General features: G+C 19.2%; 1 protein-coding gene across 1 annotated transcript in view; it reads right to left on the bottom strand.

The window, feature by feature from the left end:
- Positions 1–275: 275 nt before the first annotated feature.
- Positions 276–18,195, bottom strand: part of LOC117173908 (dihydrolipoyllysine-residue acetyltransferase component of pyruvate dehydrogenase complex-like) — an 18,728-nt gene continuing 808 nt past the window's right edge. Inside the window, exons 2-3 of the mRNA XM_033362554.1 lie at positions 9,022–9,221; positions 276–441 (exon numbers count right to left, since the gene is read on the bottom strand). Of these exons, the coding sequence (XP_033218445.1) occupies positions 276–441; positions 9,022–9,221 (366 nt within the window). The remainder of the gene's footprint in view (positions 442–9,021; positions 9,222–18,195) is intronic.

The raw sequence follows: 18,195 nt of genomic DNA, 5'->3' as shown, positions 1-18,195 counted from the left end.
TGTATTCGACGACCCCGAAAACCATAGTAAACCCGAGCTAACCTCAGAATACATGTTTAAGAGTGTCAAATCTCTCGAAAATACAGTTGGTGGGTAGTGGTGTTTCCTATATTTGTAGAGGGTAGTCCGTTTAGCGTGCAATCGACTCGGGATACTTATAAGATACTACCATGATTTTTTCAGATTTTTTGGTCCAAAAATAAATTAGGCCAAAAACCGGCCTTACCGACCCTCCCCCTTTCTTCATATTTAATATTAAAAAACTAGTTTTATTTCTATTTAATTTCACCTGTTTGTGGAGCGACTCTCTGGAGATTATTGGATTGAATATAAGTCAAAACGTCGCTCTTCAGGAGTCGATTTGTTCGACCGGTTCCTTTTATCGAGCCGGAACTCAAACCATATTCTTCCAGAAGTCGTTTTACGGACAAACCGTAAACTCTGAAAAAAATTCAGTTAAGAATACGAATTTAAAAAAAAAAATTATTTTTTTATTTATTAATATATTTATTTAAAAAACAAAAACGGACAGTAAAGATTCTATCAAAAACTCTCGGTTGCATTAGATTACATAAAATTATGGTTTTATTTATTATTATATATATAATTATTCCTACGTTTAAACTGAAACAAAAAGGATTATTTTTTAAAAAAATTGTTCAATTTGCCACGAAATATATGAACTTTTGATGAAACGTTTGAATTTTTAACTTCAAATATGAGTTACCATCCAAAAAGCTTAATTTTCTACCGAAAAAATTTTCTTAAATCAAAATACATGGATTTTCAACCAAGTAGTTGAATTTTTAACTAAAATTGTTGTTTTTTCAACCAAATAGTTCAATTTTTAATTAATAAAATTTGAATTTTCAGCTCAAAACTGAATAGTTCACTTTTTAGTAAAAAAATAATTTTCTTTAAAATAAGAATTTTAATTCATTTTTAATTTTAATCAATTTTTAACTAAAATAACTAAATTCTCTTTTAAAAAATTTAATAGTTGATATTTGAACTATAAAATTTAAATTTTTAACGAAAAACAGTTGACTCTTCAACCAGAAAGAAAACTTTTAAACAAATTTTTTTAATTTTCTACAAAGAATATTAATTTTCTACCAAATCTTTAAATTTTCAACCAAAATCATATGAATTTTTAACGACGATGATTAACTTTTTACCTGATATGATGTTTTTTCAAGCAAAATTGCATATAAATTAACCAAAAGTGCAGTAATTCTATTTTTAATTTAAAGAATTAAGTTTTTACAATAAATTTGTTTAAAAAAATAGGTTTATTTTAAACCACATGATTGAATTTTCAACTAAAATTATGAATCGCCAACTAAAACACATATTTTTAAGATAGTAGTTCCACTAACCGACTATTCAAATTATTTTGTTTTAATAATGAAATTTCAACCGTAAATATTAATTTTCTGCCGAAAAATATGAGTTTCAAACCAAGTAAATAAATTTTCAACTATAAAAGATCAATTTTCAGCCAAACAGTTTTATTTCTAATTTAAAAAATTAATTTTTTACCAAAAAAAACGAATTTTCAACAAATAATTAATTATCAATCAAATAGTTAATTTCTCTAACGAGACAGTTCCACTTTTAACGAATAAAAAAATTGAATTTTCAACCAAAAATATGAATTTTTTAACGAAGATTAATTTTTTACCTGATAAGACGAATTTTAAATAATATATTTGAACTTCTCAAAAAAGAATCTAATAATTTTTATTTGAGCAAAAGCAGATTTTGATTTTAAATTTTGAAAAGTTCGAAGTCAACCAAAAAATACAAACTTTAAACAAAATAATTAATTCTTCAACCAAAATTTTGAATTTTCTACAAAAAGACTTCAATTTTTAACCCAAACAATTGAACTTTCAACAATATTCGTGAATTTTTTACAAAGCAGATTAATTTTACACAATAAAAATATCTTTTAGTTTTCCAAGGAATCTTGAGAAAATTTTTTTATCCTTTTTTTAAAATTTATAAATCGTTAAGAATGTACATTATTTTTAATTTGTCTAAATATTCTCAAATTTTTTATCATTTTTGAATTTTTTAAAAACTTTTAAATATCTTATAAAATAATTACAATTTTATTTTAAAAACTGCAAATTTAAAGAAATTGCGACAATTTTGAGAATCTTTTAGTGTTTTAAAATCTTTAAGAAAATTCTGTTAAAAATTTTGTTCAACATTTTCAAAGGTCTACATTTTGTTTGAAAATTTTTAAAATAAATTCAAATTTTGCATTATTTTTGAAAATTAAAAGAAAATGTTTAATATCATTTAAAATGATTCCAATTTTACCTAAAAGATTTTTTAAATCATGTAAATTTACAAAAGTTGCTCTAATATGTTAGAGATTATTTTTTTAAAATTTTAGAAATCGTCAAAAATATACATTTTGTTTAAATCTTCTCAAATTTTAAATAATTTTCGAAATTTTTTAAAACTTCTAAATATATTTTTAAATTATTCTAATTTTATTATTTTAATTATAAAAATTTTACATTTTGTCTCAAATTTTTAAAAATCTTTTCAAGTTTTAAATTGTTTTTTAATAACTTTTAAATTATTCAAATTTTTTTCGTACCATTTTATTTAAATCCTGCAAGCCTACCAAATTTCCTCTAAAATCTTCTAGATTCTTGTTAGACTGTTCTAGAATTTTTTTCAATTTTGTCTTAAAATTAATTTCAAAAACAACCAATCTTTTTAAATTTACATAGAAGAATTTTTTTAGTATCTTGAATACACGATTTTTTCTAAAACGTTTTATCCTTGCAAAATTCACAAAATTTTGATTTAAAATTTGATATATTGTCTTTCGAAATTTTAAGAAATTATTTTAAAAGCTTAAAAAAATCAATAATTTTTAAAAAATTTTAAATTATTTTTGAAATTGTTTCTAAATTTCTAAATAGCTTTCGAAATAATTCGGCTACCTCTTATTTTCCTTCTTAATGCTGCGAAATTAAAAAATTTCCTGAAAACTTTGCAACTTCTTTTTTTTTAACAATTTTGGAAAAATTTTAAAAATGTTAAAAATCTTTTTAAATATTCTCTTAAAATAAATTTTAGAAAATAAGAATCATATAAAATTTTCGGAGGAATCTCAAGAATCTTTTAACATTTTTTCAAATTTTGTTATATATTTTTCAAAATTTGATTTCAATTTTTTTTAAATTATACATTTTGTTAAAAAATGTAATCTTCTTAAATTTTAAATTATTTTTGAATTTTTTTAAACTTTAGAATATATTTAAAAATGATTCCAATTTTATTTCAAATCCTGAAAATTTCAAGAAAGTGCTTTAAAAAAATAGTTGAATTTTCAACAAAATAATTAAACTTTCAACAACAATTTTGAGGTTACAAAGATGAATTATCAACAACAAAAATTAATTTTCTAACTAAAAAAAAAGAGAAGAATTTCCAACAGAAAAGTTAATTTTAAACCGAGAGGATTAATTTTCTACCGAAAAAGATGAATTACAAAAAATACATAAATTTTCATCTGCACAGTTAAATTTCCAACTAAAAAAGATTAATTTTCACAACAAAAAAACACGAAATTTCAAAAAACTGTTCAATTTTTAATCAAAGTATTTTTAAACTTACTCAAATTATTCCTAACATTTTCCAAAACTTCTAAATATATTTTTAAATGATTAAAATCTTTAAGTTTTCTCTTAAAACTTATTTAAAAAAAGAATGATTTGAAATTTGCCCAAAAACCATGAGAAAATCTTTTTATTATCTTCAAACCTTTTTAAATCCTTAAAAAGCTTCCAAATTTAATTTCTTGATTAGAAAATGATCTTTTTGTTAAAAATTTGGTGTGGAAAACTGATCTTTTCTGGTTGAAAATTCGTATTTTTTTATAGAAAATTAATGTTTTTGTTTGAAAATTAAACAAATTATACAAATAAAACAAATTATTTACTTGAAAAAAATTAACTTTTCTGTTGGAAATTCTTTTTTTTTAGTTAAAAATTAATTTTTTTATCTGTAAATTTAGATATTGCCTTTTTGATTGGAAATTGTTATTTTATAAATAAAAATTTCAACTATTTTGTTAAAAATTCGTCTATTTGTTTAAAAAAATTAATTTTTTTGTTGAAAATTCAACTATTTTGTTAAAGCAATTCCTTGAAATTTTCAGGATTTGAAATAAAATTGGAATCATTTTTAAAGATATTTAGAAGTGTAAGCAAAATTTCCAAAATAATTTTTAATTTGACCAGACTAAATTTTTTTTAACAAAATGTATAATTTAAAAACATTTCAAATCAAAATTTGAGGAATATATAATAAAATTTTAAAAGATTTCAAAAGATTTCCTAAACTTGTCAAAACAGAATCTGGGAGATTCCAGGGAAATTTTTTTATTTTGCACATATAATTGCAGATTTTATGAGAATATTTAAAAAGATTTTTAAAAATTTCAAAAGGTTTCCAAAATTGTAAAAAAAAGGTCCAAAATTTTAGGGCAATTTTTTTTATTTTGCAGCATTAAAAAGCAAAATAAGAGGTATCCGAATCATTTCGAAAACTGTTTAAAAATTTAGAAACAATGACAAAAAATTAGTGACATTTAAAAGATATTTAAAATTTTAGAAAAAATGTCAAAAATAATAAATGATTTCGAAAAAATAAAGATACAATGTTGATTTAAATTGTTTTGATCGCCAGTGTCATAAATAGGAAATTTTTTAATTTCTAGAGAGATTAAAAAGATTTTTTTCAAACTTCTAAATGCCCTAAATGACTTTTTTAATTACTCGATTTTTTCCAAAAATTATGTAAAATCCTGCAAAATAAAAAAACTGCCTTAAAAATTTTGTAGATTCTTTTTAAAAATATATAATATAATTAATTTTTGAAAATATACTATTTTCTTAAAAAGCCTTTTTTGGCTTGAAAATTCAACTATTTTGTTGAAATTGTAACTGTTTCTGATCAAGAGACTAATAAATTCTTGAACCACCAAGGCAAATTTAAAAACATTTGTTATTTTTTAAATTAATTTTAAGACAAAATTAAAAAAAATTCTAGAATAGTCCAACAAGAATCTAGAAGATTTTAGAAGAAATTTGGTAGTTTTGCAGGACTTAAAAAAAATTGTACAAAAAAAATTAGAATCATTTTAAAAGATATTTAGAAGTTTTAAAAAATTTCAAAATTTATTTAAAATTTGAGAAGAATTAAATAAATTTGAAACAAAATGTATATATTTTTAACGATTTCTAAAATTTTCAAAAAATAATCTGAAAGATATTAAAGCAAATTTGGAAAATTTTCCGGATATAAAAGAACTTGCGCGACAAAGTTTAAACATTTTAAGAAATATTGAAAAAATTTCAAAAATAATTTAAGATAAAAAATTGCAAACCAAATGTTAACTATTGAAAAAAATTAATTTAAACAGAATATTTTTTAAGGATTTTAAAATCCTTAAAAAATATTCTGTTTAAATTAATTTTTTTCAAAATTTACATTTCCAAGGATAAAACATTTTCGAAAAAATCGGGTATTCAAGAGACTAAAAAAATTCTTCAACCACGAAGACAAATTTATAAAGATTTGTTATTTTTGAAATTAATTCTAGGATAAAATTGAAAAAAAAATCTAGAATAGTCGAACAAGAATCTAGAAGATTTTAGAGGAAATTTGGCAGTTTTGCAGGATTTAAAAAAAATAGTACGAAAAAAATTCGAATCATTCGATTCAATTTTAAAACACTCTAAAAGATATCCAAAACTGTCGCAACTTCTTTAAATTTGCAGGATTTAAAAGCCTTACAGAAATTTAAAAAAATGTAAATTTTTAACTATCTATAAATTTTTCAAAAAAGACTCTGGAAGATTTTAAGGAAAATTGATTTGAAAAAAACATGATTTGAAAAATCTTTGAAATAAAATTGGAATCATTTTAAAAGATATTAAAAAATTTTCAAAAATAATTTCAAATTTGAATATATTTTTAAAATTTTCAAACTAAATTTAGATTTTTGAAAAAAAATGTTAACAGAATTTTTTTAAGGATTTTGAACACTCTAAAAGATTCTCAAAATTGTCACAATTTCTTCAAATTAAAAAAAAATAATTTAAAATTTGAGAAGATTCAAAAAAATTAAAAAAAATATACATTTTTAACGATTTATAAATTTTTCAAAAAAGAATCTGGAAGATTGTAGAGCAAATTTAATAAATTTGCAGGATTTTAAAAATATTTTAGGAAAAATTTGAATCATTTTTAAATATATTTAGAAATCGGGAAAAAATTCAAAAATAATTCAAAAATGAAAAGATTTTTAAAAAATTCAAGCAAAATGTAAAATTTTGAAAATTAAACAAATTTAATTTAAACAGAATATTTTTTAAGGATTTTAAATCACTCTAAAAGATATCCAAACTTGTCGAAATTTCTTTAAATTTGGAGGGTTTAAAATAAAACTAGAATCATTTTAAAATATATTTAGAAGTTTTAAAAAAGTTCAAAAATTATTAAAAATTTAAGAAGATTTAAACAAATTTTAAAGAAAATGTATATTTCTAAGGATTTCTAAAATTTTCAAAAAAGAATCTGTAAGATATTAAAACAAATTTTGTAAATTTGCATGATTTAACAAATCATTTAGGCAAAATTGTAATCATTGTGAAAGATTTAAAAAATTTTCAAAAGTAATTAAAAATTGGAAAACAAATTTGCATTATTTAAAATAAAACTATAATCATTTTAAAAGATATTTAGAAGTTAAAAAATACAATCTGTAAGATTTTAAAGAAATTTCTTTAAATTCCTAAGATATAAAATTAAATAAAAATCATTTTAAATTTAAGAAGATTTTTAAACAATTATTTTAAATTTGACAATTTAAAAGACTTCTAAATAAAATTTTGAGGATGTTGAATGGTTTCAAAATAAAAAAGTAAGATTCCCGTAAAAATTAAAAATAACGTTTTATTTTGAAAAATTGAGTTTAAGAGAATATTTAAAAAAATTTTTAAACCCTTTAAAATATTTTCAAAATTGTTGAAAACGAATCTTCAAGATCATTTTGAAAAATATTCAGAAATTTGTAGTTTTCAGAAAATTAATGACAAAATGTAGATTTTAATTTTTTAAGTTCGAAAATTTCATAATCAGGAAATTTTCCTTTGTTGGTAATTTTAAGGCAATTTATTTTAATTTGAAAAGATTATGCAAAATTTTAGTAATAATCACAGTCAGTTCAAAATATATATTTAGGAATTTTTAAAGAGATTAAAAATATTTTTAAAAATTTTTAAATATATTTAAATTTTTTAAAGATTCGAAAAATTGTAGCAATTTCTTTAAATTTGCAGGATTAAAAATAAAATTAGAATCATTTTAAAAAATATTTCGAAGTTTAAAAATATATATAATAATTTAAATTTTGAAAAGATTTTAACAAAGTAAAACAAATGTACATTTTTAACTATTAATACATTTTTTTAAAGATTCTGGAAGATTTAAGAGCAAATTTGATAAATTTGCAGGATTTTAAAAATATTCTAGGAAAAAATTGAATCATTTTAAAAGATATTAAATAATTTTCAAAAATAATTTAAAATTTGAAAATATTTTTAAAATTTTCAAATAAAATATGGATTTCTGAAAAATTAAAAAAAAAAATTAATTTCAACAGAATTTCTTTAAAGATTTTAAAACACTCTAAAAGATTAAAAAAATTTCCCAATTCCTTTAAATTCGGAGGATTTAAAATAAAATTAGAATCATTCTAAAAGATATTTAAAAGTTTAAAAAAAAATTCAAAAATAATTTAAAATTTGAAAAGATTTAAACAAAATAAAAATAATGTACATTCTTAATGATTTATAAATTTAAAAAAAAAGAATCTGGAAGTTTTTAGAGCAAATTTGGTAAATTTGCAGGATTTTAAGAATATTTTAGGAAAAATTTGAATCATTTTTAAAGATATTAAATAATTTTCAACAACATTTTAAAATATGAAAATATTTTAAAAATTTTTAGACATTTTTAACTATTTATAAATTTTTCAAAAAAGAATCTGAAAGAATTTAGAGTAAATATTGGACCTATGCGTGATTTAAAAAAAATGTAAGTATAATTTGAATTATTTAAAAAGATATTAAATAGTTTTCGAAAATAATTTGAAAACATTTTTAAAAAGTTGAAATAAAATGTAGATTTTGGAACATTTGAAAAAAATTAATTTAAACAGAATTTCTTTAAAGATTTTAATACACACTAAAAGATTCTCAAAATTGTCGCAATTTCTTTAAATTTGCAGGATTAAAAATAAAATTAGAATCATTTTAAAAAATATTTCGAACTTTAAAAATATATATATAATAATTTAAATTTTGAAAAGATTTTAACAAAGTAAAACAAATGTACATTTTTAACTATTAATACTTTTTTTTTAAATTACAGTCAGTTCAAAACATAAATTTATGAATTTTTGAAGAGATTAAAAATATTTTTAAAAATTTTGAAAGATATTTAAATTTTTTAAAGTTTTGAAGAAATTAATGATAAAATGCAGAAATATCGTGAATATTTTAAGTTAAAACTTCCACTATTTTCAGAAAAAAATTAACTATTTTGTTAAATGTTAAATTCTTTTGTTAAAAATTCAACTCTTTTTTTATAATCATCTTCTCTGGTAGAAAATTTAACTCTTTTTTTGAAAAATTCGTCCTTGCGGACTGAAAATTCATTTTTTATCTTTTGTCGAAAATTTATTTTTCGGGTTGAAAATTCAACTCTCTTCTAAAAAAAAATAATCTTTTTGGCTTAAAAAATCAAATATTTGAATTTGAAATGCAACTACTAATTTTTTTCTCTCTATAACAACTGCCTACTAAAAAAAATGCAATATAATAAAATAAAATAAAATTAATGTCATTTAATTACAATAAACCATGATTTTTTCTATTTTTTTTAACTTGAAAAAATGGGGGAAAAGAAATTAAATTGACTTACTGGCCACTGGCTGGAGGTTTGGGACCGCAAGGAGATGGCGCAGAGGGAGCACCAGTTTTAGGAGTCGGAACTGCTGCAGCAGGAGTTGCAGAAGCTGCAACTTTGGTCGCTGTAGGAACAACCGCTGATTTCCAATTCGTTCCTTTTTCTACTAAAATAGCAATTAGCTGTCCAACCTTCACTTCCGAACCTTCCGGAACCTGAGAGAGAAGAAAAAAATTCTCATTTTATGCCTGGATGAACTTATTTTTTATTCTAATTCTCATTTTATTTTAAATTCTGCAAATTTAATGAAATTGCGACAATTTTGAAAATCAGAGTGTCGATAATAATTTTAAAATATTTGATAGAATTTTACGTAAAATTTTTCTTTAAACTAGAATAATATAATATTAAGTGATTTTTTTTTTCATTTTGAAAAATTTATTTTAAGCGAAAAGTAAAAAATATTTTATAACATTTAAAATGACTTCCTAAAATTTCGAAACAGAATCTAGGAAATTTGAATGCCATTTTTTTGCAGTTTTGCCTACTAGGAAAATTTAAAAAGAATTGATATTTTTAAAGAATTATTTGAAGATAAAATTGAACAAAAATTTCTTGAATAGTTTAAAAAGAATCTAGACAATTTTAGAGAAAATTTGGTAATTTTGCAATAGTTTAAAAATATTTTACGAAAAATTTAAATAATGTTAAAAGATATTAATTAATTTTCAAAAATAATTTAACATTTCTAGAAATTTCAAATAAAATGTCGATTTTTGAAAAAAATAATTTAAACAGAATTTCTTTAAAAATTTTAAAACACTCTAAAAGATTTCACAAATTGTCGCAATTTCTTTAAATTTCCAGGATTAAAAATAAAATTAGAATAATTTTAAAAGATATTTAAAAGTTTTAAAAAAGTTCGAAAATAATTACAAATTTGCGAAGATTTAAGCCAATTTTAAGCAAAACGTATATTTTTAAAGACTTCTAAAATTTTCAAAAAAGAATCTGGAAGATTTTAGTGTAGTATGCCTGATTTTAAAATCTTTAAGGTAAAATTTGAATAATTTAAAAAAATATTAAATAATTTTCAACGATAATTAAAAATTTGAAAACATTTTTAGAAATTTCAAACAAAATGTAGATTTTTGAAAAATTTGAAAAATTGTCGCAATTTCTTTAAATTTGCAGGATTTAAAAAAAATCATAATCATTTTAAAAAATATTTAGAAGTTTAATACATTTAATATTAATACATTAATACATTTTATACATTAATACATTTTTTAAAAAGAATCTGGAAGATTTTTGAGCAAATTTGATAAATTTGTAGGATTTTAAAAATATTTTAGAAAAATTTTTAATCATTTTAAAAGATATTAAATAATTTTCAAAAATAATTTAAAATTCGAAAACATTTTTTAAATTTTCGAATAAAATGTAGATTTCTGAAAATTAAAAAAAATTTCTCAAAAAAGAATCTGGAAGATTTCAGAGCAAATTTAGTAAATTTGCAGGATTTCAAAAATATTGTAGGAAAAAATTGAATCATTTAAAATAAATATTAAATAATTTTGAAAAATAATTTAAAAATTAAAATAAAATGTAGACTTTGAAAAAAATAATTTAAACAGAATTTATTTAAAGATTTTAAAACACTCTAAAAGATTTTAAAAAAATTACCAATTTCTTTAAATTTGTTGGATTTAAAATAAAATTAAAATCATTTTAAAAGATATTTAAAAGTTTAAAAAAATTCAAAAATAATTAAAAATAATGTACATTCTTAATGATTTATAAATTAAAAAAAAAGAATCTGGAAGTTTTTAGAGCAAATTTGGTACATTTGCAAGATTTTAAGAATATTTTAGGAAAAATTTGTATCATTTTTAAAGATATTAAATAATTTTCAACAATATTTTAAAATTTGAAAAGGTTTTAAAAAATTTTAGACATTTTTAACTATTTCTAAATTTTTCAAAAAAGAATCTGGAAGATTTTAGGGTAAATATTGGACATATGCGTGATTTAAAAAAAAAATTAAGTAAAATTTGAATTATTTAAAAAGATATTAAATAGTTTTCGAAAATAATTTGAAAACATTTTTAAAAAGCTGAAATAAAATGTAGAATTTTGAACATTTAAAAAAAAATTATTTAAACAGAATTTCTATAAAGATTTTAATATACACTAAAAGATTCTCAAAATTTTCGCAATTTCTTTAAATTTGCAGGATTAAAAATAAAATTAGGGTAATTTTTAAAAATATTTAGAAGTTTAGAAAAATATATAATAATTTAAATTTTGAAAAGATTTTAACAAAGTAAAACAAATGTACATTTTTAACTATTAATATTTTTTTTAAGAATCTGGAAGATTTTAGAGCAAATTTGATAAATTTGCAGGATTTTAAAAATATTTTAGGAAAAATTTGAATCATTTTAAAAGATATTAAATAATTTTCAAAAATAATTTAAAATTTGCAAATAAAATATAGATTTCTGAAAATTAAAAAAAAAATCAATTTAAACAGAATTTCTTTAAAGATTTTAAAACACACTAAAAGATATACAAAATTGTCGCAATTTATTTAAATTTGCAGGATTTAAAATAATTTAGAATCATTTTAAAAGATATTTAGAAATTTTAAAACATTTCGAAAATAATTAAAAATTTGAGAAGACTTAAAAAAAATTTGTTTAAAGTTTATTTTTTACCAAAATAATTGAGCTTTCCACAACAAAAAATTGTAACGAAGGAGTTTAAGTTTATACCAAAATAATTGATTCTTTAAAGAAATACATAAATTTTCCACCAAGCAGTTAAATTCCGAATAAAAATAAATGAATTTTTAACAAAAAATATCATATTTAATATTAGTTTGACCAAAAAAACATTTTAATTTGAAATCAAACACAGTTGAATTAATCCAAAAACACGAATTTTCAACAAAATAGTTGAATTTTCAAACCGAAAATTTAAAATTTCAACCAAAAAGTTACTTTTTAACAAAATAGTTGAACTTTGTACCAAAATAAGTGGAATTTTTAACAAAAACATGAATTTTTAATCATAATAGATGGATCTTCAACGAAAAATATAACAGTTGATTTTATTTTTACCAGCAAATATTTTATTTTAAAATTGCAATTGAATTTAACCAAAAAAACCAAAATTTTCAATAAAATAGTTAAACTTGCTCCCGAAATAGTTGATTTTTTAACGAAATAGATACATTTCCAATCAAGCATTTAAGTTTTTAATCAAAATAAATGAATTTCAAAAAAAAATTATTTTTTAATCAAAAAGGTGAACTTTCTATCAAAATAGTTGATTTTTAAACAAAATCATGAATTTTTAATGAAAAAATATAAATTTCCAAAACGCAAATATGAATTTTGCAACAGAAAACTATTTTTTAACGAAATAGTTGAAACTTCTATCAAAATAGTCGATTTTTTTTTACAAAAACATGAATTTTTAATAAAAATAGATGAATTCTCAAGGAAAAATATAATAGTTCATATTATTAGAACTAATAAACAATCTAATTTAAAAACAAAAACAGTTGAACTTAACCGAAAAACACTGGTTAAAAAAAATAGTTGAATTTTTAAACCGAAAATGAGAATTTTTATCTAAAAAAATTACTTCTTAACCAAAAATATAAATTTTTAATAAAAAAATATGGTTATTCAAAAAGCAAATATGAATTTTTCAACAAGAAAGCTCTTTTTTAACCAAATAGTTGAACTTTCTATCAAAATCGTCGATTTTTTTCACAAAAACATGAATTTTTAATCAAAATAGATGAATTTTCAAAGAAAAATATGATAGTTAATATTATAATTACAAGAAAAATTTTTATTTAAAATGAAACACAGTTAAATTCAACCAAAAAAAGAAGAATTTTTAACAAAATAGTTGAATTTTCAACAAAAAAGTTACTTTTCACAAAAATAATTAAACTTTCTACGAAAAAAGTAGTTTTTTTAACAAAAACATGAATTTTTAATCAAAACAGCTGAATTCCCAACGAAAAATATAATATTTTATATTATTAGAACTAATAGACAATCTAATTTAAAAAAACAGTTCAATTTAAGCAAAAAAGACTCATTTAAAAAAAATAGTTGAATTTTTGAACCTAAAATGAAAATTTTTAACAAAAACATGAATTTTTAATCAAAATAGATGAATTCCCAATGAAACATATAATAGTTAATATTATTAGAACTAATCAAAAATTTAATTTGTATGAAAAACATAAAATTTTAAAGAAAAATATAATAGCTGATAATATTACAAGTGATAAATTATTTAATTTATAAACAAAAACAGTCGAATTTAACCAAAAAACACTAATTTTAAAAAAATTAATTTTTAACAAAAAATTTACTTTTTAACCAAATAGTTGAACTTTGTAACAAAAAAGTTGATTTTTTAAATAAAAAACATGAATTTTTAGTCAAAATAAATGCATTTAAATAATATATAGTTCATATTATTTTAACCAAAAAACATTTCAATTTAAAATCAAGCACAGTTAAATTTATCCAAAAAATATGAATTTTCAACAAAAAAGTTACTTTTTAACCAAATAGTTGAACTTTGTACCAAAATAAGTTGATTTTTTAAATAAAAAACATGAATTTTCAATCAAAATAGATGAATTCTCAACGAAAAATATAATAGTTAATATTATAGGAACTAATAAACAATTTAATTTCTAAACAAAAACAGTTGAATTTAACCAAAAACACTAATTTTCAAGAAAATAGTTAAATTTTTAACAAAAAATTAATTTTAAATCAAAACAAATGAATTCCCAACGAAAAATTATATTTTTCGTTGGAAATTCATCAATTTTTTGTTAAAAATTCCCATTTTTAAACAATATAGTATAATTTTCAAAAGGAAAATATGAATTTTTAACAAAAAAGTTAATTCTGAACCCCTCAGTTTAAGTTTCTAACAAAATAGTTCAATTTTTAACAGAAAAATTAATTTTTAATCAAAATAGATAAATTTTCATAAAAAATATAATAGTTGATATTATTTTAACCAGAAAAGTTTTTAATTAAAAATAAAACCAGTTATATTCACAAAAAAAGAAGAATTTTCAAGAAAATAATTAAATTTTCAACAAAAAAGTTTTTCTTCAAGAAAATAGTTCTTTCTACGAAAAAAGTCATTTTTTAATAAAAACATGAATTTTCAATCAAAATACATGAATTCCCAACCAAAAATATAATAGTTTTATATTATTAGAACTATTAAACAATTTAATTTAAAAACAAAAACAATTTAATTTAACCAAAAAACACTAATTTACAAAAAACAAGTTGAATTTTTAAACCGAAAATGAGAATTTTTAACAAAAAAAATTTACTTTATAACCAAATAGTTGAACTTTGTACCAAAATAAGTTGCTTTTTTGATCAAAAACATAAATTTTCAATCAAAATAGATGAATTTTTATAGAAACTATAACAGAAAATATGAATATTCAACAAAAAAGTTACTTTTTAACCAAATAGATTTTCTATCAAAATAGTTGATTTTTAAACAAAAACATGAATTTTTAATTTAAAACATATGGATTTTCAACACGCAAATATAAATTTTTCAACAAGAAAACTGTTTTTTAACCAAATAGTTGAAATTTCTACCAAAATAAGAAGATTTTTTTAATCAAAAACATAAATTTTTAATCAAATTAGATGAATTTCTACAGAAAAATATCATAGTTCATATTATTTCAACCAAAAAAACCTTTTAACTGGAAATGAAACACAGTTGAATTAAACCAGAAAACACGAATATTCTTAAAAATTGTTCAATTTTCAACAAAAAAGTTCATTCTGAACCAATCAGTTTAAGTTTTTAACAAATTAGTTACTTTTTGATCAGAAAAATTAATTTTTAATTAAAGTAGATTAATTTTCAAAGAAAAATAGAATAATTAATATTATTAGAACTGATAAACAATTTAATTTCAAAACAAAAACAAAAACAGTCAAATTTAAACAAAAAACACAAATTCTCAACAACAAAAATAGTTGAATTTTTAAACCGAAGATGAGAATTTTTAACAAAAAAATGTACTTTTTAACCAAATAGTTGAATTTCGTATCAAAATAAGTTGATTTTCGAAAAAAAACATTAATTTGTAATCTAAATAGATGAATCTTTTAAGAAAAATATGATAAGTTTATATTATTTTAACCAAAAAACGTTTGAATTTAAAATCAAACACTGTTGAATTAAACCAAAAAACACAAATTTTCAACAAAATAGTTGAACTTTCTACCAAAATAATTGATTTTTTAACGAAATAGATGCACTTCTAACCAAAAATTTTAGTTTTTAATCAAAATAAATGAATTTTCAACAAAAAATTTACTTCTTAACCAAATAGTTGAACTTTCTATAAAAATAGTCGATTTTTTACAAAAACAAGAATTTTCAAAGATAAATATAATTAGTTAATATTAATAGAACTAATAAACAATTTAATTTAAAAACAAAAACAGTTATATTTAACCAGAAAACAAGAATTTTCAACAAAATTTTTTAATTTAAAATAAAACCAATAAAATTCAACCAAAAAAAGAAGAATTTTCAACAAAATAGTTGAACTTTCTGCGAAAAAAGTTGTTTTTTTAAAAACAAAAACATGATTTTTTAATCAAAATCGATGGATTTTTGAAGATTAATATACTAGTTCATATTATTTTAAGCAAATAACACGAATTTTCAATAAGAAAGTTACTTTTCAACAAAATAGTGGAACTTTCTCCCAAAATAGTTGATTTAAAAAAAAAAAATCTTAATTTTTAATCAAAATATATGAAGTTTTAATGAAAAATATAATAGTTGATATTATTGTAACCAAATTAAAAAATTTTTAATTGGAAATCAAACACAGTTGAATTAAACCAAAAAAAAAACATGAATTTTCAACAAAATAGTTGAATTTTCAAACGGAAAATATAAATTTTCGACAAAAAAGTTAATTCTGAATCAATCAATTTAAGTTTCTAACAAAATAGTTCAGTTTTTAACAGAAAAATTAACTTTTAATTAAAATAGATGAATTTTCAAAGAAAAATATAATAGTTAATATTATTAGAACTAATAAACAATTAAATTTAAGAACAAAAGAAGTCGAATTTAACAAAAAAAACACTAATTTAAAAAAAAAAGGTTGAATTTTTAAGCCGAAAATGAGAATTTTTAATAAAAAATGTACTTTTTAACCAAATAGTTGAACTATCTACCAAAATAAGTTGTTTTTTTAACAAAAACGTTAATTTTTAATCAAAATAGATGAATTTTTACAGAAAAATATCATAGTTCGTATTATTTCAACCAAAAAACATTTTTAATTGGAAATCAAACAGAGTTAAATTAAATCAAAAAACACGAATTTTTTAAAAAATAGTTGCACTTTCAAAATGAAAATATGAAATTTTTTCAAAAAAGTTCATTCTGAACCAATCAGTTTAAGTTGTTAACAAAATATTTGATTTTTGAACAGAAAAATTATTTTTTAATTAGAATAGATTAAGTTTAAACGAAAAATATAATAGTTGATGTTTTTAAAACTAATAAACAATTTGATTTAAAAACAAAAACAGTTAAATGTAACCAAGAAATACTAATTTTCAAAAAAATAAAATAAAAGTAGTTGAATTTTTAAACCGAAAATGAGATTTTTTAATAAAAAAATTTACTTTTTAACCAAATATTTGAACTTTATGTGAAAAAAGTAGTTTTTTTAAAAACAAAAACATGAATTTTGAATAAAAATAGTTGAATTTTTAAACCAAAATTATGAATTCTCATCAAAAAAGTTAGTTTGGAACACATCAGTTTAAGTTTCTACCAAAATAGTTCATTTTTTAACAGAAAAATTAACTTTCAATTTAATTTTAGAACAAAAGAAATTGAATTTAACCAAAAAACACTAATTTAAAAAAAAAAATAGTTGAATTTTTAAACCAAAAATAAGAATTTTTAACAAAAAAATTTAAATCTTAACCAAGTAGTTGAACTTTGTACGAAAATAAGTTGATTTTATATGAAAAACATAAATTTTGAAAGAAAAATATAATAGTTGATATTATCGGAACTAATAAACAATTTACTTTAAAAACAAAAACATTGAATTTAACCAAAAAACACTGATTTAAAAACAAATAGTTGAATTTTTAAACTGAAAATGAGAATTATTAACAAAAAATTTACTTTTTAACCAAATAGTTGAACTATCTACAAAAATAAATGATTTTTTAACAACAAAAATTAATTTTTAATCGAAATAGATGAATTCTCAACGAAAAATATAATAATGGATATTATTTTAAGCAAAAAAATCTTGCAATTTAAATTCAAATGCATTTAAATGCAACCAAAAACACGAATTTTCAACAAAAAAAAGTTACTTCTTAACCAAAAAGTTACACTTTTTATCAAAATAAGTTGATTTTTTATGAAAAACATAAATTTTTAATCAAAATAGATGAATTTTTAAAGAAAAATGTTGTAGTTCATATTATTTTAACCAAAAAACACTTTCATTAGAAATCAAACCATTTAAATTCAACCAAAAAAGAAGAATTTTCCAGAACAAAGTTACTTTTCAAGAAAATAATGAACTTTCTATGAACAAAAGTCGTTTTTTAACAAAAACATGCATTTTTTAATCAAAATGGATGAATTTTTATAGATTAATATAATAGTTCATATTATTTTAAGCAAAAAATACGAATTTTCAATAACAGAGTTACTTTTCAACAAAATAGTGGAACTTGCTCCCAAAATAGTTGATTTTTTAACAAAAACCTTAATTTTCAATCAAAATATATAAAGTTTTAATAGAAAATATAATAGTTGATATTATTCTAATCCATTTTTTTTGTTTAAATTTGAAATCAAACACGGTTGAATTAAACCAAAAAAATGCAAATTTTCAACAAAATAGTTGGATTTTCAAACCGAAAATATGAATTTTCAACGAAAAAGTTACTTTTCAACAAAATAGTGGATTTTTTAAACAAAAACATGAATTTTTATTTTAAAAAAATAATAGTTTATATTATTTTACCCAAAAATATTTCGATTTGAAATAAATGAAAGTTTAATTGAACCAAAAAATACGAATTTTCAACAAAATAGTTG

This window comes from Belonocnema kinseyi, chromosome 5 (assembly GCF_010883055.1).
Source record: "Belonocnema kinseyi isolate 2016_QV_RU_SX_M_011 chromosome 5, B_treatae_v1, whole genome shotgun sequence".
Taxonomy (NCBI): domain Eukaryota; kingdom Metazoa; phylum Arthropoda; class Insecta; order Hymenoptera; family Cynipidae; genus Belonocnema; species Belonocnema kinseyi.
The sequence above is the reverse complement of the archived record's forward strand: the minus strand, read 5'-3'. Positions and strand labels throughout refer to the sequence as shown.